Source organism: Hippocampus comes, unplaced genomic scaffold (assembly GCF_001891065.2).
Source record: "Hippocampus comes isolate QL1 unplaced genomic scaffold, H_comes_QL1_v1.1 scaffold319, whole genome shotgun sequence".
Taxonomy (NCBI): domain Eukaryota; kingdom Metazoa; phylum Chordata; class Actinopteri; order Syngnathiformes; family Syngnathidae; genus Hippocampus; species Hippocampus comes.
Window position 1 is genome coordinate 753,406 of NW_017806090.1, and position 25,070 is coordinate 778,475.

The 25,070-nt window shown below is 41.4% G+C and overlaps 1 protein-coding gene across 1 annotated transcript in view; it reads left to right on the plus strand.

Moving 5' to 3' along the window:
* The first annotated feature begins 1,672 nt into the window (after nt 1-1,672).
* lrriq1 (leucine-rich repeats and IQ motif containing 1) overlaps nt 1,673-25,070 on the plus strand; it is a 33,723-nt gene continuing 10,325 nt past the window's right edge. The window contains exons 1-22 of the mRNA XM_019894726.1: nt 1,673-2,008; nt 2,776-2,872; nt 2,949-3,034; nt 3,623-3,719; nt 3,803-3,900; nt 3,961-4,035; nt 4,141-4,866; nt 4,972-6,330; nt 6,726-6,878; nt 6,965-7,115; nt 8,095-8,288; nt 9,072-9,202; nt 10,007-10,080; nt 10,152-10,245; nt 15,656-15,835; nt 19,769-20,047; nt 20,647-20,758; nt 21,719-21,841; nt 22,899-22,970; nt 23,963-24,087; nt 24,251-24,319; nt 24,708-24,784. Coding sequence (XP_019750285.1) covers nt 1,940-2,008; nt 2,776-2,872; nt 2,949-3,034; nt 3,623-3,719; nt 3,803-3,900; nt 3,961-4,035; nt 4,141-4,866; nt 4,972-6,330; nt 6,726-6,878; nt 6,965-7,115; nt 8,095-8,288; nt 9,072-9,202; nt 10,007-10,080; nt 10,152-10,245; nt 15,656-15,835; nt 19,769-20,047; nt 20,647-20,758; nt 21,719-21,841; nt 22,899-22,970; nt 23,963-24,087; nt 24,251-24,319; nt 24,708-24,784 — 4,441 coding nt within the window. The 5' untranslated portion in view covers nt 1,673-1,939. The remainder of the gene's footprint in view (nt 2,009-2,775; nt 2,873-2,948; nt 3,035-3,622; nt 3,720-3,802; nt 3,901-3,960; nt 4,036-4,140; nt 4,867-4,971; nt 6,331-6,725; nt 6,879-6,964; nt 7,116-8,094; nt 8,289-9,071; nt 9,203-10,006; nt 10,081-10,151; nt 10,246-15,655; nt 15,836-19,768; nt 20,048-20,646; nt 20,759-21,718; nt 21,842-22,898; nt 22,971-23,962; nt 24,088-24,250; nt 24,320-24,707; nt 24,785-25,070) is intronic.

Sequence of the window (25,070 nt, forward strand, 5' to 3'; positions counted from 1 at the left end):
AACAAAATATACATATATACAACACACCCCCCCCCACACACACACTTCTACACATCGTTGGCACAAATTTTGACGTCAGAGCTGCTAGGTTAACGGCTACAGAAAATACTTGGGTAGTACAACAGCTATTCAAACACCACCCGGGTGTAGTCTGCTGTGCAAATGTGTGGCTCGTCGTTGTCTGGCCGCTGTCTGTAGGGCCTGCACTCGGACAAAAGCTGCGTACACCTTGCCCAGCGAGAACTAATTGGAGCAGACAAGGCTTGCTGAGGGAGGCGTTTTTACTGATTCAACTTGCTCCACGGAGCTAAGCAAACATAAGCCATGATCGTTACTGAAGTTGTGCTGCGACGCGAGAGGACATTTAAAATACACTTGTGTTCACAGTAATGGCAGCGGTGTTTTAAAAGAAGTCTGTAAAGCTCAAAATCCTTCACATCGATCTTCGTTGGAGTCCACCTGAAGCAAAATCTTCAAAGATTTTTATTGTTGTACAAACGCACTTCCAATGAAGTTGGGACGTTGTGTTAAATAGAAATGAAACCATAACACAGTGATTACAGATACAGTTTTTATTGATGTTTAACACAAAGTCCCAACTTCATCCGAATTGGGTTTGTACTTTAAATGCAGATGATTTTTCAGACTACTGACCATGAACAGGTGCAGGACTGTTTGATGTCGTGGCTTGAAGAAAAAAAATGATATTCCTGTTGTTTTAGTTTCCATGAACATGCCGTTCCCCACCGTATGAAAGGCCAAGGAAGGAGACTGGGTTCCTTGTGGAGGGCCCCAGGGGGGAATGTGGACGGGAAAAGCAGTGTGGGCCCGTTGGAATCTCCTCAAAGTCAAAGTCAGCATGAGTGCAGCACATTCACTGCGGGAGAGGGGAACAAGGGAAAGGGTCTACATTGTTCACAGTCCCATTTTTGTTTTGTTGTTGTTGTTGTCTTGTGATTCTCACCTACAGAAGCTGACCCGCATCCGGCCCACCACAATGACCACACAAGCTCACCATTCACCATTGTAGAAGGACAAAAGGCCATAACAAATTGTCAAAAGCTTGGTTTCATGATGTTAGTTAATTGGTTGTAGTAGTTTTGTTTACTGTAATATTTCTATATGATTTCAATCAATGCAAAAATATGACATTTTAGCCCGTTTTTACACTAGAAACACCTCAAAAGGGACTAAATAGACTAAAATGATTTTGAGAGTTAAAATTTGTAAATCCAGGTATTAGTGCCCTACCAATGTTTTTAGCCAAGCCACGTATTTTGCAAGGAAAAAAAATCTTGTCACTCCACCAAACAAAAAAATGTCACAAAAAGTGGATACTGTCCCAGGCCATGTACCGTCTGCCATCTAGTGGAAGAGGTTTAATTGTTATGCCTATCGGGATGCGTCAGTGGCATGGAAGATGGTCAAAGAAAACAAATATATGTATATTGATATAGATGTAGATATAAAGAACATTTCCCCTCCTACCTGAAGGTAATAGAGAAATTAATTTCCTGTTGTGTGCGTGTATCTGTGTGTTTTGTGACTAATTTATCCTCTACTGCTCCATAAATTCTTCAGTTTCTATGTTAAAATAGGTTTAGTTAGATTGTAACTATATTGACGTTACATTACAATATTCCTTTTTTTTTATGAGGGATGACGGGTGGAATTCATGAAGTTCCAATTGCTTTTCACGTCAATTGTCCTTTATAATTTTCCGTAGCGGCCGCTGTTGCTATGGTAACAAGAACTCGTGGAATTGGACCAAACGTTTGTTAACGAAGGTAAAATTGCGCGCCAATACCATTTCACCTGACGGGACGGCCAGTGTTACAATTTAGCATATATTCCCGGTTGTGGCGCGACTTTTAATATGTTTTTGGCAACTCAATGAGTGCTAGTCAGGTGAAAAAAAGTCGACAATCAGCGTCACAATATGTCGGAGGTTCTCCTCACCTCCTCCGACACGGAGGAGGAAGACGCCGATGAAGAGTATGAAGAGGAGGTTGGTGTTCATTTAAGTATTTTGAACCACGTTTATTTGTTCACTCGAAAAAGTTGTGAAGGCAGCTGTTTCATGGGGGTGCTAACATCATGGAAAATAAAAGTTGAGGCAAAAGTCAGTATGCTACACGTTTGAACTGAACTTGCGGGAAGAAGAATTTGTGAAAGGAAGGAAAGAAGGAAGCGAGGAAAGGATGCATGACGTAAAGACGGATGAGGGAAGTCAAGAAAAATTGAAGGGAGGAAAAGAATGAAAAGAGGAATGAAGCACGGGGTGAGAGTCAGGTAGGGAGCGATGAATGAAGAATGGAAGGAAGGAAACATAAATATTATAAATAAGGGATGGGAGAAGGGAAATGAGCAGAAGGGAGGACAAAAAGAAGCAAGGAAGAAAACGAGGATGTATGACCACGGGTACTGTAGGAAAGAGGGAAGAAAGGTCGGATGGTAAGTAAGGAAAGCATGATGTCGGGTAGCATTGAAGGAGGGATACAAAGATGGTATGAAAGTAAGGAAATAAGGATGGAAGGAAGGGAAATAGGAAGTACCATGGAGGAAGAAAGGAGAGGAGTGAGTTCAACCTGTGTTTGATGTGTTCAGTTATATGGATCTAGCCGAAATAAACAATGCTTTGTTTTGATTGACACCACTTGGCAGGTGTTTCTAATATTTTGAACCCCTCTTGTTGCCAATAAGGTCACCAAAACAACATACTGAGAATATATTGAGGCTTTTTCAATAAACTTAACATCCTTTTTGTAACTTCAGGCCTCTGAAGAGATCCCGGCATCACTGCTCAGCTACTTTGAGGCCTCCAGAAGGCGAGCGGCAGCTTGTGAGAAGCTGATCCTGGAGGACCTTGAATGTATGATTTCTACTTAGTTTTCCGTAACTGACACATGCACATTTATGATAATAAATGAGTATTTGTGTGTTCTCAGATCTGACTGCATCACAATGTAATGAACGACCGGCACAGGCAAATTTTGTAATGGTTGACAAGGACACAAAGACAACAAATGAGACGGTAACTGTCTTTAATTTCATGACCAAGATATAATTGGCTTAAGTTGACAAGTACACATATTGAGAAGTTTAAATTTGTCTTACCTGTACTTGTGACTTATTTTAACAGGATATCACACCTCATGGTGTTACTCATGTATCAGTATACGTTGCTGACACTTTGCAGCCCACAGTTTATGTCCAGATATCCGATCTCGTATTTCCCAACCTTCATCACGGCACATATTTTACAATTGGAAACTCCAACAGAACACAACAAAATGTAAAAGTAAGTTATATGATATAAACTGAAATAACGATGAGCTCATCTAAATTTACTCACAAATGTACTTACTCAGCTTAAACACAAAGCCGATACACTGATATTGAATTATTCTGCTTCTCAGTATATGTCGCTGGTATAAATAGATGAACACACAATAAATTATTATCCCGCAAAACCATCACTGTGCACAGAAGAAAAAACAACCCAGACTACAAAATATGTTATTATACTGACTAAACTGGAGTTCATTCATGAATTTTCATTAATATACAGGATAAGGTTTCTTCTTGTGTATAGTGTGTCTGTATGTTTACTCTGGTGCAGGCTGACACGTCTGATGAACAAAATGAAGACACCAGCGCTTCCTCTGGCAGTTATGCAGATGAACAAGAGTTTTCAACGGTGCCCTGCTACCGCCATGGTAAAGGGCAGAAGTACTGTCACAGGTCACAAGGCGGCGCCATAGTCCAAGCGGGTTGTCTTTTCATCACATCCTTTTTTTAGACGTGGGTGTGAGTGAACTGCAGCTGGACATGGAGCGCAGGAGACGAGAGGAGCAAGAGTTTGAGAAGGAGCTTCAGAGAATGATGGCGGCGGGAAAGGTCAGTGAAAGAAAGTCTGAGGTAAAACCAGGCAGAAAATAGTGTGTTTTTGTTTTGCAGCTGCGTCAGAAGAAGGCTGATATGACCGAGGTAAAGGCTCGGGAGGAGCTTGAGCGGGAGTTCCGGCTTCAACAGGTTGATCTTGTCAAGAATATCTACGAAGTGAATAATTGAAAGCATTATTTTAACTATTTGGGTCTGAAATTTTGCAAGAAAATGTGCAATGTATCGATCCGACAGGAGCTACTCAATGACATGAAGAGACAAGTGGAGGAGGAGGTGAAAAAGAGGGACGAGGAGCAGAGGCGCCTGGCCCGACGACAGAAAGAAGAGGAAGAGAAGAGGAAAAGGGGACAAGATGAAGATAGGTGGAAAATGGTCCAGGGGAAACTGAAGGAGGAGGAAGAAAAGAACGAGAAGAGCAAAGAGGCAAATAGGAAGCAAAGAGTGGAAGAAGAGGAGAGGAGGAAGAAAGAGGAAGAGGTCAACAGGAGGAAAGAAACACAAAGTAAACTGAAAGAAGAAGTTGAAATGACTCGGAGCTCGCAGGAAGACGACAAGAGGAGGAAGCACGTCGAGGAAGAACAAGAAATGAACGTGAAAAGGGGGGAAGTGGAAGCTCGCAGGAAACAGACAGAGGAAGAGGAAAAGAGAAGGACCAATGGAGACGACGAGGGGCACAAACAGCTGCAGGAAGAACCGACGGTGAACAAGGAAGAAGAAGAGAGATGGAAAAAAGCAGAAAGGAAGCTGAAGGAAGAAAAGGAAATGGAAGAGGACAAGAGGAAACAGGCAGACAGGAGGGGAAAAGTGGAGAAAGAAGTGGAAAAAAGGAGGAAGGAGGTGGAAGAGGCGATAGCAAACTGGGGGGAGGAAGGGGAAAAGAGGAAACAGGAGGCAGAGGTGATGCAAATGCAAGAGGAGGTGATGGGAAAGAAAGAGGATGGAAAAGGGACGAGCAAAAAGGCAGTCAAAGAAGAGATAGCAAACTGGGAGGAGGAAGGGGAAAAGAGGAAACAGGAGCCAGAGGTGATGGGAAAGGAAGAGGATGGAAAAGGGACGAGCAAAAAGGCAGTCAGCAAACGACAGGAGGAGGAGGGAAAGCTGAGGAGATTTGTGGAGAAAGAGGAGAGCAGGCGTGAGGAGACAAAGGGGAGAGCAATTGAGGATGACGAAAAGAAAAAGAGAGGTGAGCCCATGAAAGAAAGTAGCCAGAATACCGAGGAAAAGGAAAAGAGGAACAAAGAAGCTGTAAGAAAGAAGGAAGAGAAAGCAAAGGAGAGGAAAGAGGAGGAAGGAAAAAAGAGGAGCGAACAAATGGAAGAAGAAGCAAGCAGCAAGATGAAGGATGTGGAAGTGGAAATGAGGAGAAAGCAGGAGGAAATGGAAAAGAAGATAGCAGAGGAAGTGAAAAAGGATTTGGGGCAAGAGTGCGAGAAAAAGGGAGAGAGGAGGCGAATAGAAGAGGAAGAGGAGAGTGACAGGATGGGGCGAGGGGAAGAGAGAATGGATAAGATGGAGGGGGCGGCCACTGACTGTGAAGAAAGGAGGAAAAAGATCGAGGAGGTAGATGTGAAGATGAAGAGGGAGGAAGCAGAAATGAGCAGCCCGGAAAGTGCAGAAGGGGAAAAGAGGGGAAAAGAGCTGGAGATGAAAACGGAGGAGGAGGAAAACAGAATGGAGAGACAGGAAAAGAGCAGCATCGAGGCAGAGACGCAGTGGAAAGAAGACAAGGAGACGAGAACCAGGGAGGAAGAAGGCAGCATGACGGCCAACGAGGAAGATGACCAATGGAGGTGGCAGAAAGAAAACCAAAGGACTGAGGAAGTCGAAAAGAGGAAGAAGAATGAGGAAGGGGAGAGAAGTGAGGAGCTACAACCAAAATGTCCAGAGGAAGAGGAGAGGAGGAAGAGTGATGACACAGGCATGAGGAAAGTGAAAGAGAATACGGAGGTGAAGGAGAGGAGGGGCGAAGATGAAAAACTACTGGAGGAGGAGAAAAGTGAGCAGCAATGGATGAATCAGAAGGATGAGAAGATGACCGGGAGGAGGGAGGAAGAGGAGAGAAGAAACACGAAAAAGAGCGACGAGAGCACAGACCAGGAGGACGAGAACGAAGAACCTTTGACCAAAAACCAACACCAAAGAGACGCAAGCAATCCGAACATTCATCAGAACATCACTGAGAATCTCCACGAGGACATTCACCACAACTCCTCATGCCGATCCTGCCTCTCCCGGCTGATGGATCAGAGGAGACTTTCTTGGATGGAAGTACGCGTCCCCTGGTCGGAAATGGAAAACAGGAGCAGGCGCACGAGTTCTTTGGCGTCCAGGAGAGAATCCAGGAGGTCCGGCCAGGACAACGACCTTCCTCCGCTTTGTCCCAACGCGCTGCTCCGGGATGCAGGCAGGGGCTCCCTGCAGGAGGTATGCCACTGAAGTCCTGTTTCCATCAAGACCAACACTTAAATTTGTAGTTTCGTGTACATATTGGGGAGGGAAAAAAAAAAAAAAGCTTTATATATTTTTTTTTTATAGTTAATTTTTCCGCCTTTGCCTTTTACACAGAAGCCATTGAATGGAATAATGAAGCTGTGTTACGACCTCAAAAGGCAGTACAAAACAAATTTTGGTGTTGGTGCCTTGGGGGCTTCAAAATTCATTGGCCCGCTTTGTCCCGCCCACTTTGTCCCACCAATTCTGTGTCGTTGCCTTTCAAGACAGAAAACTTGAATCGCGCCTCTCAAGGAATCCAAGGATACTTCTAATAGTATGTAATAGGGAAAATGACTGAAATGGTGACTCCGTTTTATGTCTTCCAGGTAACCATCTTGGTTCTGGAGGACTTGCCAGGCTGCAGTTTATCCACTCTGGCTCAGTGTACGCGACTCCAGTCTCTGACGATGAGAAGATGCGGGCTGAAGGTCTTGGAAGGAATCAGACGTTTAGCGGATCTGTGCTACGTCGACGTGCCGGTGAGCGCTCGGGTTGGCCATCTTGAACTGTCAAAGCAAAGATCACAGTTTGATTTATTTTATGATTATTTTTTTTTTTGCGGCAGGAAAACCAGATCTCGAGATTGGACTGTGAGGATATGACGGGCCTGAGAGTTCTTAAGATGAGCTGCAACAAACTGACGTCCATTCACGGTTTAAGCGGCGCAGAGAACCTGCACATTCTTGAACTTTCGCACAACTCCATTGCACGCATTGGTAATCACTTAGAGCAATTTTACAATGAAAATAGTTAGCATCAATCTTTAGTCAATTGATCCTTAATATCAATTAGTACCCAAATTGAAAAGATTTTACAGTTACCCTCGTTTCACTGCTCCACAAACTTCAATCCATTATTTGTATGCCTTAACCTCATCACCAATAAACAAACGACAGTTGTATCGAACTCAAGTCAATTTAATACTTGAAAACTGAATATTTGTAACTTTACAAGGGCGAAGTGTTGCAGGCCACTCTTGCAGGATTGTGCAAGTATACGAAATGAAGTGTACAAGGGTTTTTTTTTCAGGATGAACACAATTTCAAACTTTAACAGTTCTAAAATTATTTTGTCAACATTTTGATCAGGTGTTCTAACACAAATCCGTTTTTTATGGTTTACAAAGGTTTTGCTTAGCAATGCCTCTAATTCTCCATGAGGGGGCAGCATGACTATGAGTATGCCTGTGCTTTGCTCACCACGAGAAAATGACGTAATTTGAGTAATTACTTTTGGACCCTTAAATGTGCACCTGTGGTTGTCAGAAGGAAAAATACAGACGTTTTACAATACCACTATGCTTAGCCTGTTATTTTTTTTTTTTTTGCATTTTAACCATTGGAAAGCCAAGATTTTTTCTTTTTTAATTGGAAGAAAAACAGACAAAATAATCTCTTCTCATTTCTACAGATTACATATCAAGGAGTATTAAGGTGAGGTTCTAAGAATCCCAACACACCCTCGAAACGGTGTGGCAAAAAAAAAAAAAAATTCCCATTGAAAATATGTTTTCAATCCCACATTTATTTTCAATGAACTTAGACCACTGTCTGTCAATGTTTAATTTTACATTAGAGCAACAGATGCCGCAACTTACCCTCATTCAAAGCATGCAGCAAAATTCCACTCCTGTTAACATTTTCGAGAGTGAAATTATAATTGAGTGTCACGATTGTTGTCCTTCTCATCTTCTAGCTGGTCTCGACTCTTTGAGGAAGCTCCAGCGCTTGTCTCTGGACCACAACCAGCTCGTGAGTACAAAAGGGCTGAAGGACGTCTGCACCCTGCTGCACCTCGACTGCTCCTACAACCACCTGGCTACTGTGGAGGGTCTGGAAAGCAATGTTCTGCTCCGCACGTTGGACCTGACTTCCAACAGCCTCAGCGAGGTCATATACTGTATTTTGTATTACATACGGTAATATTACGGTTTGAAAATTTAAAACAATTTATATTTTTATATAGAATTTTGACAATTATTCAAATTAAATGTACTTTAGCATTTTTTACACATTGTGAAAGCAGAATTTGAAAATACTGTGAACCACAAATACATTTATTACAATTTAAAAATAAATCACAAAGGTAAATTTGTCGGTGGCACACATTGACTTTCAACAATGAGAAAACAAGTTGAAAAAGCCACCAACATAATTTTTTAAATATGACAATTTCCTGTTGTACAAATTAAAATAAATTAATGTTTTAAATATGACAATTTCCTGTTGTACGAATTAGAATAAATTAATGTGTAAAAAAAAAAACATTAAAAATTGATGATTTCTTTGCTGATTGCAATTTAACTTAAAAATGAATAAATTAGTTCAAATAAACATTTTGTCAATATATACGTTTATTTAATGAGACTTTGTATAGAGAAGAAACAGTCAAATAATTTGTTTATGATGTCATTTTACAATGACGCAGGATTTGAGAAAGTATCAAAATCAAACTTTTAAAACAATAACTGGGCTGTAGTGTCATTCCAAGCCAAACACAAGAACATATTAGTAGTCTAATCACTTCATAAAACGCTGCTTTTCTGCCCGGCTGGACCGTCTGACATTGATGGATGGACCCCACTTAGCAGCAGCCCGCTAACATTGTTGTAACCCCCCCCACCGAGGGTGCATGTCGTTAAGTGACAACTGGGATGTGTTTCTCCACTCCAGCCGCCCGTTCTGCAAGACCACGTCCTCCTCGGGGAGCTGCACTTGGACGACAACAGCCTGGCCTCCCTGCGCCACCTTTTCAGTGCCTCGTGGCTGCCGCAGTTGCATACGCTTACGCTGGCGCACAACAGGTAATCCAAACTGTGATGGAGAATAATCCAAACATATTCATTTTCGGGCCGTAGCGTTAGTTATGCACTCCAGTGAGAACTGAAACAAAAATACTACCATTGCAAAGCTAATTATGCAAATTTTCGATTGATTAATTGAACAATATGAAGGATTTGTATCATGGCATTTTTAAAAGTTTTGTGAAATGTTTTAATCTTTTCAGTTGTTTTTTTTCTGCTTTTTTTTTTCTAAATCACCTGAAACAGCAAAAATCTACCGATTGGTGTTTTTGCATTTATTATGCAAATTATTGTCATTAAAATGATTATTTTTTTTTATAATAAATAAATTACAGCAGACTTCTGTAGATTTTTTTTTTCCTGGGAAGAAAAAAAATCAAAACATTTTGTGATAGGTATCCTTCCACCTATCTCTAGTGGATATTAAAAGCTCAATCTATCAAATGTGATATGTATACATGTTTACTGCATGTATACAGTATCTGGATATGTGTATATACAGCAATGTTATATATCCTGTACGTGTCTAAAGCTTGAAAATGTCTTGAGAAGTATTTGAATCACACCGAGAGCTGTTTCTAATATTCTGACTCTCTCGCAAAGCCACATAATGTAACCAAAATGTAAAGAACAGCTCGCAGTGTGATGTAGTACACTGTAAACTACAAGCGCAATAATAAACATGGAATGAATAGCTCTTGACTGACAGAGTCAATCAAAACTGAAAACAGAGGGTGGGGGGTTTGCGCCTCATGAGATTGTGTACTTAATTGTTCTTAAAATGTGCTTCTTTGCGCGTTCAAGGCTCACGCACCTGCCTGACATGTCTGTTGCCGTATCGTTAGCGAACCTGGACCTGCGTTTCAACTGTCTGTCAGGTAATTAAGCTTTAAATTGCAAACATCAAAACCAATACTTCCCGCCTAATGAGCAAAAATTGTCTCCTAAGATGTGCAGGACGTGTGCCGCAGCCTGGAAGGTTGCTGTTCCTTGGATGAGGTACACCTTGCTGGGAATCCTCTCCAGCGGGAGAGCGGCTGGAGGTGAGAAGACTGCGAAAAAAAAAATTGACGCGCAGTGAAAAATCTCCTGCGGACTGCTCAGGGTGATTTGTCAAAGCAGCACATTCCTGGAATTTCTTAGAATTTCCCTTTGGGATCAATGAAGTATCGAGCGACATTCCAGCTGGAAGTCCAGAGCTTGCCGCCACCGATGTTCTGTGGAACATGCTGTGACTTTCCTGATCCCCCCGAATCATTCCAGTCTCTCAAATAACCTCAACATTCCTTCATTCGCATGTACTTTCCGGCATTAGTGCTGTACTCGTACGCGGACACCCATAGAGCTCGGGAAAAAAAAATTGCATTGTGTAAATGCAGAACAGCAATTTCCATATTTAACTCATCCTTCCATAGTTCTGTGCTTATTCAATTATTAATAAAACCATTTCCACTTCCAAATATTCACCATATTCTGCCTACTAAGCTATTTTTCACATTCTTCAAATTCCCACTTTTTTTAGTATCCCACATTTCCCGAGACAAAATTCCCAAATCAATGTAGAATTTCTGTACCTAATCCTTCCATATATCTAATCTGATTAAAACCATTCCAACTTCAAAATGCTCATCTTGTGAGCTATTTTTCACATTTTAAAAACTTCTATTTGTATAATTTTTACATGTTACCTTTATTTGACATTTTCCTCCTCATTCCACATTTCTCCACCGATTTCGACGATTCCAACTTCAGAATGTTCAACTCATTCAGGTTAGATTCGGGTTACTGTTTTGCCATATTTTACTGACGGTTAGCATATCAGCACATGCGCAGTTATTTTTAGAAATAGTACATGGATACAACACGTTAAATCTCCCTTTATCGCACTCATTTTAACTATTTTCATTATATTAGTACTATAATTCAGTATTTTTACATTTTACAACCCTCACATTGTACATTTTACTTCACTTAATACTTTGCCGTTTCGGTTCTAAGTCACCTCTGCACCATTGAAGTGCAATTGCTGCAGGAATTGCCCTCTCAAATTTTCTATGAGTTTATGTGGTAAATATGCACAGAAGGCTTCTCTGGGACTGTCTTGGTGACCAAAAACGGATTCACAAACCATTCTGTAATGGCAGCAGGTCTAAAAGAAGTTAGAGTAAACTTGGACTACCTTCCAAAAAAGCCATTAATGCTTGGCTTTGGTGTAATTGCGTTACGGATTTTTTTTTTTTTTTGTCTCTAAGAGCAAACTCGAGCAAAAAGAGCAAGCAAACTTTGCTCAAGGATTCCGACCCCTTAGTGTCTCAAAGGAGGCATGTTATGCAATGTTTTCCATTGATTAAAACAGTTCCCTGGTGTCTCAATAAAATGTCACTGACATTCTTCCGTCAAAATCAACACCGGATTAAAGAATTACGGAACACTTAACATTAATTATATCACAGTCCCATTGCTTCAGTCTCATACAAATGCCAAGGACAGCTTTTGTTACCATGACACCTGGGATGGAGCTAGGGCCTTGTGATGAAGCGCGTGGTTAATTACTGTTGCCAAATTGAAGACCATGGACCTTATTTGCTGAGATCCCAAACAGTAGGTGCTAAATTACGTTTTCTTGCTAATAGATTGCAGATTGCTTGAGGGTTTGATGCACTTCAGATTCCGTCGCTCTGATTGTTTTCACCATGGAACACAGCAAGCGCAAAATGAGGTTTGCAAGTGTCAGTGGAAGAGGCAAACAAACTTATTTCTGAGTTACAGAAAAGAAATTGATCGCTCCTAGAAGTTTGGGTGAGCCAGTAGCTGCATAAAAGCCATGTTTTATTTGATTTAACTTTCCGTGTGTGGAAAATGGATGTACTCTATGTGCCCATCCTGTGTAATATTACATTTAAAGTTTGGGATCGCACACCTGGAAAATCGCTGTGGGAGAGGCCAGAGCCAATTGTCTTTGTTGCGCTGAAATGACATACACACAGAAATGCAGATTTGAATGGAGTTTTGTCAGGTGATTTGGCATGACTCCTTCTTGTGACTGGCTCCAAGTAAGTCATTAGATCATTCAGAAGCCTCAAAATTGCATTGCTAAGTGGCAAATAAGTTGTTCTTCTTTTTCTAAAATGTTTACCCAAGCAGAAACGTTCTCCCCGCCTCCTCTCATTTTGGCCTGCACAAGGCTGGCAACGCTTTGCCTGCCCCTTTGACCTGCCTTTCAGCCTCAATGTTTAAAAAGAAACACAATCAACTGTCACAATTTATCTCTTACATTGGCACGTACACATACATACAGCTGACACAGTTTTAGCCAATATTAAAATATTTACATTTTTGTGATTTTTTTACTAGGTAACTTACATTGGCACGTACACATACATACAGCTGACCTGACACAGTTTTAGCCAATATCAAAATATTTACATTTTTGTGATTTTTTTACTAGGTAGACTTCATTGTTCAAACAATTAAAATTTTCATTTTTCTCTAAAATATGGAAAGCTAAAAAGTCAGCTTTTCCCCTTGCGATGAACTGAAAGTGACCTCCTCCGATGCCTAAAAGTGGAATTTACACTTTGTATTTCCACTCGCCTGTCTTTCATCCAGAGCCAGCGAAAACAGTGACAAGCATTGGGAATCTCATCACCGCAGAGGAAAACACTGATCCCGATAAATTTAGCTTCCACCTTAAGAGCCGGCTTTCTGGAGGAAAGTCCTTGCTGTGTGAAATATGGTAAGAGGGAGGATGTGGATGATATTCAGTAGTGTGCGAAAGTCTCAGATGTGTTGTTTTGACAATGCTACGCTAACTCGGCAGGCGAACAACTCAGGAAAGCGCAGACCTCCTGGGAAATGAAAGAAAAAAAGTATCAGTTTTTTTATTTGTCATTGTTTTTTTTTAGCAAGCAAGCTACTTCCTGGTTCATGGAGAATGGCAAACAGATGGGCGCTACCATTATTATTTGTTATATAGTCATAACATAATCACCTGCAATGTAACATTATTATTATTGTAGGCAAAACATTGCGATATATCACAAGTTACAAACCCAAATTTGTGACTTAACCCTTTCAGAGACAGCGCTGACTACAGTGGACGGCTTATCATGTTATCAGGTTACAGGGTGCATGAAAGGGTTAAACCCGAATAACCTGCGAAGTTCAGTGGAATTTTTATCTGCATTTTTGTAATGGTTCATTTTTCCCGTGCCCCCAAAAACTTGACATATTTGTTAGGTGTGTGCAAGCAAAGTCCCTGCCTTTTTTTTCTCCTTAATGTATATCACATATTTGCTGTATTGTGATATCAGGAATTTTAGTGGTGGTAAGACATTGCTATTTTATTACGATGTGCTTGCTACCCTAGTCTGCACTAGTCTGCCCTCACCAAAAATGAAATGGTTCCCCTTGACTTGTCCTCAAAAATGTCAGTTCAACAAATTGTTTCTTCATCCAAATCAAATATTGCACGGTAATCATTTTTTTAATTGTTGTATATTTTTATCCAGATTCTAACCACAAATTTCCCTTGACGAAAGGAAATCCCTTTTCATATTTGTCCAGTTTTTTTTTTTCTCAATTTTGAAACGACAAGAAATAATGAGGATGAGATTTTTTGCAGGGAGTCGCGCACTCCCCACCTCCGTGAGCTCATATGAGGTCGGACAGGGTTTTATTTATTTAGATTTGGTACTACGTTTGAAGAGTGCCAGACATCATGCCCGCAGGCGTGCAACAGAATCCCGATCTGTGTCAGCGAGACAAAAACACAGTCAGACCGTGGCAGACGACATCAAGCTGTCAATCAACAGCACCGAGGAAGTTCTGAAAAAAAAAAGTCCTGTGTTTAATGTTGTTGAACTAAAAGCAGCCTTTACCAAAAATGTTAAGACCGCCTTCGAGGCGCACCGCCTATCCCCTGCACACATCCTTAAAAAAGTCTGTTTAAAGCATCATGTTTAATCATGCGAACATTTAATGCAACAAAAAAACATGCCTGACCACCTACAAGTGCCAACTTAGAAAATGACTTATTTCTTGTTTTAATTTAATATTGTAGAACATAAATCAGCTTTCTCCGAACGTCTTTAACCCATGCACCACCTTCACTATCCCGCCAATGTTGATGCACACCCTGAGAGGATCCATTTTCTGATCCGGAGTACCCAGAGAAAAGCCACACAGGCACGTGGAGAACATGCAAACTCCACACAGGAATTGAATGTGCTAACCAGTTGACCACCGTGCCACCCCCATTTTGTTCACTGATGTTCAAAACCTGTATGTTTTTTTTCTTCGGTTGAACGCAAGGAATAATCCTTGAAAATTTGAAGAAAGTTGACAGAATTGGCTGAGTAGTATGCAGAACAAATTCAAAAGTTTGGGCACACTGATTTTAATCAGTCAGAAGTGTTTCCAAAACCTTTGAAGATTTAAAGATCATAACTGAGTAGCCCGGTGGTTGAGTGGTTAGTGCGTTGACCTCACGGTGTAGAGGAACCGGGTTCGATTCCACCTCCGGCCTTCCTGTATGGAGTTTGCATGTTCTCCACGTGCCTGCGTGGGTTTTCTCCGGGTATTCTGTTTTCCTCCCACGTTCCAAAAACATGCATGGCAGGCTGATTGAACACTCCAAATTGTCCCTTGGTGTGAGTGTGAGGGCGGATGGTTGATCGTCTCTGTGTGCCCTGCGATTGGCTAGCAAGAGGTTCAGGGTGTCCCCCGCCTACTCCCCAAAGACGGCTGGGATAGGCCCCAGCATGCCCCGCGACCCTTGTGAGGAAAAAGCGGATCGGAAAATGGATGGATGGATGAATGGAAGATCCTAACTGAAGGAGTTGCTGTTTTATAAATATATCAAGTTTTCTGAAAGGTTCATCTTTGGTGAACATGGGACTGAAATATCCACACCAAAAAACGGCCCTGAACCCATTTCATGTTTGGCGGCCTGTCACATGTTGCTCTGAGAGTCCATTTTGAACATCTATGTTGTTCATCGTGTTTCAAAAAACAACAGCCTTGTTGCCCAAGGGTATTTTTAAAAAAAAAACCCTTTTATTATTATTGACGTTCCCCAGCGTCCCGCAGAGTTTCCAGCCCCGCATATTCCCACATTTGGATGGCTCGGAAACGTCTGTTTCTCTGGCAGATAGTTGGGATTCTTCTGCACGGACATCCTTAGCCTCGGGCCGCCATTTCAACACCCCTCACTCACAGACTCTGCCACTCAGCAGGTCCCTTACCCTTACAAGACCCTGCTACTTAACTAACAACACTTGTTAGGCTTTTTTTTTTTTTTTTTTTTTTTTTTTACAAATGCAGAATTACTAGATGACCATTATCGAGAAAACATACCAAAAGCACTCTAAGAGGAACGGACATGTTACCAAATTTAATTACTTGAAACTGTCTTGACTTCTATCTTACAGCCAAGTTTTATCTTGTTGACAGATGCACTCTACAGGCAGAGGTTTCCAGTCTGAGGACAATCGATGGGACAGATACAGACATCCTCCGGACGCGCTCGGCTGTTGCTAGGCAGATAGACTCTGGCTCGGGTGTTCTCAGCTTGATCCGGACGCAACTTCATCAGATGAACGATTTACAGCGGCAGCACACAGAGCAGCTCAGGTAAGTAATTTGGATGTCAATGCAGGTGCCTGAAAAGACACGATATGGGCGCTATTTTAGTTCGAAGAGGTCTTTCAATGATTAACTCCTTGATATTGTGTCCAGTTGTTTCCAGATTTGAAGTTTGAAGTAACGTATACTAGACAGATGGACGACACTCAGTTGGGAAACATTTTAGTTTTTGGGATTGTGTGCGGGTGAGAAGCATTGCAGCAATATTTTGATGACTCGCTGTAAAGTGGGAAACGAATGCTTACATTTTACGTCTTAAGTAATTTTCGGAAGGACAAAGACAACAATGTCAAGAATGGAGCCATTCGTCAGTTTTGCCTTAATCAACCAAGTTTTTCTCCAACTTTCCCTTTTTTGGATACTGTAGATGTGATGAAAGAATCATAGATGCTTCCCCCCTAATATAGCAATAATAATCACTGCATGTGGGATATTTTAATGATGGTAAAATGTCGCTACAATGTTCCATCCTGAGTTAACTGAGATTCTACCCTTTACTTCCTGGTAGTTTACTGCCCCTTGTCGCCATGGAGTACAACATTTGGAGGCCTTTTTTGCAATTATTAGTGCTCAGAAACCTTAAAGTGATCATTTTGTAGCTTGTTTCACCAGGTAATCAAGCAGCGCAGCAAGCGACAAACAAACTGGGTGGTACAAAAGACACCATATCTTTTTAGCCTCGTCTTAAGTGACCCTCGAGCCGGCCAGGAATGCGGAGCTACCTTCTTGTTATGTCTGATGCACAGGGTGTAGCGAGCCTTAAGACAACGTTCATCTATTTTCACAAGGCCTTCCACGTCGCCGGCCCGCGGTGCTTCGCGGACCACCAAGGCTTTCAAAAACGGCGGTCAACTTTCCACTCGTCTCAGTGACCCATCCAAATTACGAAGCACAAAAGATGAAAAGTGGCATCGATGACTCCCCAAAGGTCACACTGAGGACTGCGATGGCTTGAGGGAGCGCCGGTAGCGTGGCTCTCCGCTCACAGCCTGCCCTCTACCCCCCTCTGGCCATTGGACAATGTGCCAGTTTGTGGTCTTTGCAGGGAACAGCGCCGCCATTTAACCCCTGGCCCGACCCGGTGTCACTGCAAGGCTTAGACGAGGTTGAGCGCTTTGACCACACGCCCGTATAGTAAAGGTGGAGGAACCATGGGGTCCGGCGGGGGTACAGTTTCACAACTTTTCCCTACAGGAAGCAGGATGAAAGAGCGCTTGTAGACAATATCACTTTTACTTTTAAAAGTCAGTGAACATAAGACTGCTGCAAAGTGGTCCAATATGTTGGATGGATACTAAAAAATAATAGTGAAGACGTGTACAACTAGAAGGCGGAAGGTTCTCAAAGAGGCTGTTGTTGTGAAAAATAGATTCCCTGGAATTGACCCTAAATTGCTGCTTAAAGACAAAATAGCAGACTTCCTGTTGAATTCTTTTGAATCTGTCCTGTTATATGACAGACATGTCCATCAAATTTTGCATTTGTCTGTGTACTGGTGTCAGCAGCGCTTTTTTTTTTTTTTTTTTTTTAACTCTACAAAAAAACCTCAATGGTCCAACTTAAATGGCATGCTCCACCCATAAGAAATGCTGCAGACAAAACTAAAAGCCATGGCCTATTTGTCTAATATGCCTGCTTCCAAATGCGGTTTATTTGGGCGAATTCCATATTTGGAATTCGTCATTGTACGAATCCCAGAATTTGCCTAAAAAGTGGCTGCGTCAAGTCACAATGGACGACTTCCTATCAAAATTGGGTTTGTGATAGTTTTTCTACATGACCCTTTCACCCTTTCATGCACCCTGTAACCTGATAAAATGACAAGCTGTCCACTGTCGTAATCTGAATCCCTGAAAGGGTTAAGATAGACACGTCCAGCGATATTTCGTGTTGATTCGGGAAATTGATGTTGAGGGCTATTTTTATTTTATTTCCTTTTTAATTGCGTGTTCTTGAAATGTCGATCAAACTTTGACACCATGCCCCACCCAAATTATCATTGATGAGGAATACTTGCTTCCTTGTGAGGCTCACTTGGGTGAATACCTTTGTACGGGTTTGCCAAAGTACAAGCACTGAAATGCTGCTGAATTGGCTTCACCTTCCTGTTCAGTTTTGGGCATTGTTCTTTGAGACATTTTTGTTTTGTCCTGTTTTGCCAGACATGTCTCCCCAGTTTGCTACTGATCGGTGAAACTGGTGTCAGTTTCACTGATCGGTGAAACTGGTGCTCATTTTTTCCCCCCCAACTGTCTGAAAGTCCTCCAACTTATGGTCAAGCTTTGAGCCCCATGGTCTGTTGACATTAGATGCAGGAAAAAAAAATCCGAGTTAAATCCCATCTGTCTCGTATCCGTGCTTCCAATTGATGCTCATTTGGGCAAATTCCCCAGTAAAAGTTCATCAAAGTAACAGCCTGGGAATTTGTCCCAAAATGGCTGCTTCAAACCTAAATAGACAACTTCCTGTTGAATGTCAGACATGGGTCCTTGAGACTTTTTCGTACTTCCTGTTATGATAAACATGTCCACCGATTTCGTGTCAATCAGTGAAACTGCTGTTGGGGTCTTTTTCTTACATTCCAGGGAGCACTATTCAGGTTCGACTGTACAGTACAGTACACCTCTGGATTTTTCAATAGTTGCCTATTGAGACTCTATAGCGATCTTCTGTGTTAATCTTGAGTGGGACAGTGGTTTAGATTCTCAGAGTGACCCCGGAGTGAACCAGCAGGTAAAAGAAGGAGGGTTACCGGGGTCGCTTCCCTTTGGACCTCCAGACTCCTCTCCCTCTTTATCCCACTGTGAGGGGAAGAGGCAGGTCTTTGTAGAGAGGGACGTGGTCTACAGGTTACTGGCTTGCTACCCTAGAAAAGCCCCCCAGGCCAGAGGACAGAAAGCGGGAATCAGAGACACGCTGCTAATAGATTCATTAAGTTTTCATTGGGGTTCCTTTGTAGCCACTAAAATCCCTTCAATGAAAGAGTCACTATATGCTGTTTGGAGACCCACATACCCTCTCTTGCAGGTCCACGATAAAAGGGTGTGGGGGCTGATGTTACTCACAACTATTATGAGGAAAAGAGGTCTTAGGTTTACAACGGGGTTTCCGTTCCAACGGAAATTATGTAATTTGTACATCAGTTGTAATACGCTGTTGACGAGGGGTTGCCAACGTAGTGCCCATGGGCAACAGGCAGCCCCCGTCCAAAGACCACATGCATAACCTGCGGGCCTGTTCTAAAAATAGTCCTCTGGTGAGATGCCTCAAATTTTTTTAGTGATGCTATTCTTTTTTAAATCACACCTGCGTCGGTGTAAATTTGGAAATATTAGAAACACACAAACAAAAACGAATGCAGTTCACAGTTCAATTTTGTGTGCATGACCCCACCCCGTATAATTCGTACAGACATGCCATACAGTGACTATGAGTTAATGTATATCCCCAAATAGTTTGAACAAATGAGTTATTTCAGAGGTGTGTCTCAAGCTGCTGGCTCATCCCATTCATCAGAACTCAAGAAATAGCTCTCCGTTTTACAAAAGTTGGTGACCCCTGCCCATTTTAGAGAATTTCTTGCCGGAGTCTGCTTACTTTTGCTACCTGCGGTTTGGACTTTAATGGTTGAGTGATTTTGAGGGGACAATACATTCACAATTATTTGAACGTGAGTGAGGAAAACGGGTGATTTTGGAAGGCGTAAAAACTGTGTTAAACAAATCTTGCAGCAGACCTGCGGTGGCGACCCCAGCTGGGACAAGCCAAACGTCATAACAACATACAATCTGTATATTGGCTACTGTACATGATACCAAAGTGTCATCACGTCAGTGTTGTCCCATGAAAATATATAATAACTACTGATGTACATTCTTATTGGCTTTTCTTCATGCTGTGTAAAATATTCTTTGTTGACAGCAAGGTTTCGCGACCACTGGACGCCATCAAACTTTCCTGCGGACACCTGATGGAAGCTTTGCATCTGGCCAAGGAGCAACGACGCTCCCTAGAACGTGCCCACGTCGGCCCAACATCCGCCAGCTGGACAACCTTGCAGGATAGTCTTGACGAGGTTTCACCTGCCGCCTCCGGCACGGGGTGTGCGACGCCATTTTGTGATGTTCACACATCTGCAGTGGAGGGAACAAGGAGCAGTGTGCAAATGGTGTCACACCATCAAGACTGGGACCCTCAAAGGTAATTCACTCACATTTGTTCGTTCCACCAACATGGAAAGGCATTGTTTTGATTGCAATTTGTGAGGGAAATTGTGCTAACGCTACATAAAACACACCATTTTGGATAAAATATTTCTCCTGCCTAAAAATGCTAATACTTAAGTCCCGTCGGCATTATCTCATAGGAAATTACCATCTCGCATATTGAGAGAAAAAAAACCCCACAAACAACTCTCTACCTGATTTTTTTGTACCGCTGTACCTTGACTGAAGTGTTTAATTCATCTGGGACTGAGTTTATAACTCAGATTTTGTAAAATTGAAAGAGCGACAGCTCATAATTTGGAAAAGTCATACGTCAAGGTACCATTGTAATGAGATTCATGTATCCGCTTTTCTGCTGTTTTAGTCCGAATGGAAGAGTAAATAAAAAAATGATATCCAGTCCTGTCATTTTTGTTGTTGTGAACCAGCAGGTGGCCTGCTAGCATCATGATAGTCAAGCAAAGACAAATACCCAAGTTTGTTTGTTTTAAGATGAATTTATTACTATTCTTGCCTTTTTTTTGGTTTTGTTTTAGCGGAATTTGTTTTCTCATTTTCTCTGTTTGCCATCAGCAACTCCGTTGCATCAGAAGTCGGAGGAGGATACGCCTCATATGAAGGGAACCCTGAGTCCGCTGTGCAGAAGAGCATTATTGCCCAGCACCATGCGGCGACTCTCATCCAGGTAAAATCGTTGGCCACTCCAGAGCAATCTTTCCCAAATGTTTTTAGACAACCCCTCCCCGACCCCCACCAAACACCCTGATTGAGTTGATGCACCCGTTCTCCGACACCCGCCCACCCCAAGGCATAATGTGATGGTGAAAACACATGAAAATGAATTTTGGTTAAAGTATTCGAGATCACTATTTCACTTTTAATGTGGCGTGCGTGTCCCCATTTGGGAATTCTTGTAAACTAATGTAAGGTTCTTCACCGGTCGACTATTTTGTGGGCCTCACACGTGCCGTGTAGCCTTGTTGCGCTAATCCTCCACGGGTCTTTTTTTTTTTGGAAAAAGTGTGCAATTCAACACTTCCTGCAGATTTATTATCCAGCACACAATCCTTTGAGGTATGGACGATTGGAGGTGTGTTTGTGTACGTGTGTGTGTTTGTGGGGTGGGCGGGTGTACTGTAATTAGTAGCTGTATTTTCACAAGAATAAGATAAAATCTTTATAAAGTCATCTTTTTTTTCCAGATAACATTTTAATGTGAGAAGAAATATTTTTTTCTATCATAAAATCTTATGACTATTTTAGAATAAAAAGATACTTTCTTATGAGAATAAAGTTGGATTATTTTTTAAAGGAAATATAGTTTTCAGAGAAAAAGTTGGAATCTCACAAGAATAGTTGTGCGTCCATGTGTGGGGAAGGTGCGTCGTGATTTATCAAATTCCAAAGAAGTGTGGTAGTAGGAGTCGCCCCTGTTCTTCCTCCAATTCCCACGGGGACTCATAGGATTTAGAGGCACACTGGAGCTCCATTTGTCTTGCAGCAATCTGAAGTCATGCAGAGTTCAGGGAAAAAAAAGAAAAAAAGAAAAAAATAGAGCCGAACATGTTTTGTCTTTGGAATGGAATAGCGCGTTGTATTTTAGCACTGTGATTCATGAAGCGTTTTGTGTGTTTTCCGCATCCAGGCGCGATGGAGAGGCTTCACCTTGAGGAGGAGGTTGGCTGCTGCTCTTGCCGCCGTCACGTCCCTGGAAGATGACGACGATGCTTTTGAGCTGGTGGATGTGGAGGAGTTTGTCATGGATGAGGTGTGTAGGTACACCTTTGCTAAGACACACCCTCACCAAAAATTGTTCAATCACAGAACAAAAAAAAAAAAAAAAAAAAGCCAACACTCAAAACCTAATCTAAAGCTATGCAGCTGTCTGTATACTCATTTGAATCTTTAAATTATTCCTGGACAATGTGATGAGCTAATAAAGCTATGTGGCTGTCCACATAGTCATCTCAGTCCCTGAATTATACTTGGATGCTACAGAGACCCTCTGATTAATTACTAAAACTATACGGCCATCTGCATAGTCCTTTGAAACCCTTAATTACTCTTGGACACAAAAGTAGACCATTTGATGAGCTACTATAGCTATGTGGCCATCCACAGTTATTCAATCAACGAAGTCTTCATGGACCCTATCCCAGATCATCTGACTATTTAGTAAGGTAATGCGGCCACTGACAAGTGCTCCAAAATCACAAAGTATGTTTTTTTTTTCTTTTAGCGAAACTCGTAAGGTCAATATGTGCCTTAAACAGTACAAGGGGTCTTTAAGGGTCAAATGGGCTTACAAGTTGAACTTTTCCATTTATAATTTAATAAATGATCAATAAAGTATACAGCCATCTACAAAGTCATTTGTCAAAAATCAACAGGCTCACTTTTTTTTTTTATCTGCTTCATGGTAAACATTGTGATTATAAAACAGTGATGTGCTTAATCAAAAGGTAATTTTATGTCATAGAATGTAGATTTAAATATAAACTGTGTGGCAAGTTACTTTGCTAAATGTTTTTTATTCAAGCCAGTGAGCTTTGTACATGTCTTAACAAAGAACCAGGAAGTACAATGTCTGTAAAAGGAAAAAAAAAAGCTGTAATTGCTGAACTTGTTTTGTGATGATTTAATTCGGAATTATTCTTGGACACTATAGTCGACTATCTGACTAATTAATGGAGCTATGCGTTCGTCGGCATAGTCATTTGCAATAAATCAAAAATGAAAACGTGAACCTTGCTCTTTTCCTGTCCAAAAATACTTTTATGAGTACCGGTAACTTTATTTATATATTTTTTTGTCTATATCAAAAGACAACACTGGAGCAAGGCTGGACTTTATGTGAGGATGCTCCTGCCAGATGTTACTCAGCGTCCAAGCAGCCGGTAAGGTTGAACTGATAGATATGGCTGACAGATAGGGCATGTCATTTCCTTTGATAAATTAAGGGCACACGTGACATCACAAAAAAAGGTGATGAAATTCAACAAAAAAAATGTAATCCATAAATCCATCAATTTTTTAAATCCGCTAAATCACAGGTGTCAAACTCAAGGCCCGGGGGCCAGTTCCGGCCCGCCACGTCATTTTATGTGGCCCGCGAAAGCAAATCATGTGTGTCAATTCCATGGTCCTTGCTCAAATCTGAACCGAAATGTCAAATTGTCATGTGTAATAAATGAGAAATGAGATTTTGCAATAATTGTTGTACCCTGTTTACACTCACTTGGACAATAATTGAACAAACAACAAACAAACAATTGACTGATTTCAAAACTAGTAATCAATCCATCAATTTGATTTGTTGTGTACAAGTAATAATACGATGTGATGATTAAACATTTATCCGGTTTCAATGTCGTAATGGCCCCCCGAGGGAAGACGTAACACCAAAGTGGCCCACGACAAATATGAGTTTGACACCCCTGCGCGAAATCATTAAATATACATACTATATACATATATTGTCATCCAATGTTAACTGAATATTATTAAAAACAAATGAAAGCCCTTCTCCTCCGCATAAACATTGTACCCCTCATAAAGGTCTGGTACTCTTGGATTTCTTCCCCAGAGAAGTTATTCGCTGTCCCTTTGTCATGGCTGTTATCGCCCCCCTCAGTGCATTCCTTTCCATCTGTCGCTGATTGATCTTTAAATGCGTTCTCTGGAAAAACATGCTGGCTTTTTTTTTTCTTGAGGCCTGATGTCATTTTTCACATTGCTGTGTTTTCTCTGCCTTCATTTACCTCCCATTGGATCTTTTCTTTGGCTGGCCAGCTTGCTCGCGCTGTACATCATGTGGGCCGTTTGGGTCAGGCTGAAACGGCCCAGCTGCTTTTACGGTCGATCCTAGTAAGTATTGTTTGCATTCTAGCTCCCAGGCATCTATCCGGAACATTTCCAGTTGGTTCTACCACCTCTGCCCAAACAGAGGCTTACGCAAGCTTGGGAGGTCAAAGAATGTGAGGAGAAGAGGGTTTCACCCCAGAGCTCCAATAGGTAAGACAGGTAACTCCGAACTAGCCACTAGCAATGCTAACACCAGAAGCGAACGGAGTAGTTGACATGACCGCTCATGACTTCTGACCATCATCTCTGGAATTGTGAATGAGAAATTTATGTAGTTTTGAAAATCATAGAAAATATTTTTTTTTCATTTTAGGAAAATGTCTTCTTCAACTTCTATGGCAAGCGACTTCTCCGAGAGATCAGAAAGAATTCTGGAGGAATGGTAAATTGTCTCACGACGATGAAGAAGCAGGAATAGGAGCACATTGAAAAAAAATGTTACGATGATAAAGCAGTTTGTTTTTAGGAAAAAAACATAAATAACATTTTATTTTTTTTAAAAAGGCAATTTTTGTATATGTCATAATTTTCCCAAAAGAAAATAAAGCTGTATTTTTTTTCTTGCAAAAATTTGCTCAAGAAATCTTACAAAAAATGAATTTCTTCCCATAAGTTTATTAAGTGAATCTTCCCGATGTGGAGTCCCACATGGTTGCATTCTCGGTCCCCTTCTATTTGAACTTAAAATCCTGAAGCATTACATTATTCACGGTTCCATATTACATTTAACATCACACGTAATGCTCTTTATGGTAATGTTATGCCTGTAGGGGCTTCACTAACAGGCACACGGCTGAGCTGATGCTTAGGAGAGCCCAGAAGATGAAGTCCAAGCAGAAAAGCGCAGGTATGTAACATTTAAAATTTGTATTAAGTATGCATTTGCTTATTGCTCTGACAAGTGGAATATATGAGCAGGGTATTGTAAGCTTGAGACAGGCGAGGCCATTCCGAACTGTCTGATTTCTTTTGTGTTATAAAAGGAGTGTAACAGAAAGTATGCTGTAATTCTTGATCCTTGGTCTATTTTGACTTGTGTTGTGGAAAAAATTGCATAATGTGTCTCCTTTAACACTAAATGCCCCTGACGGCATTTCCTAACAAGAAGAAAAAAAATCGAAATGTTGCTTGGT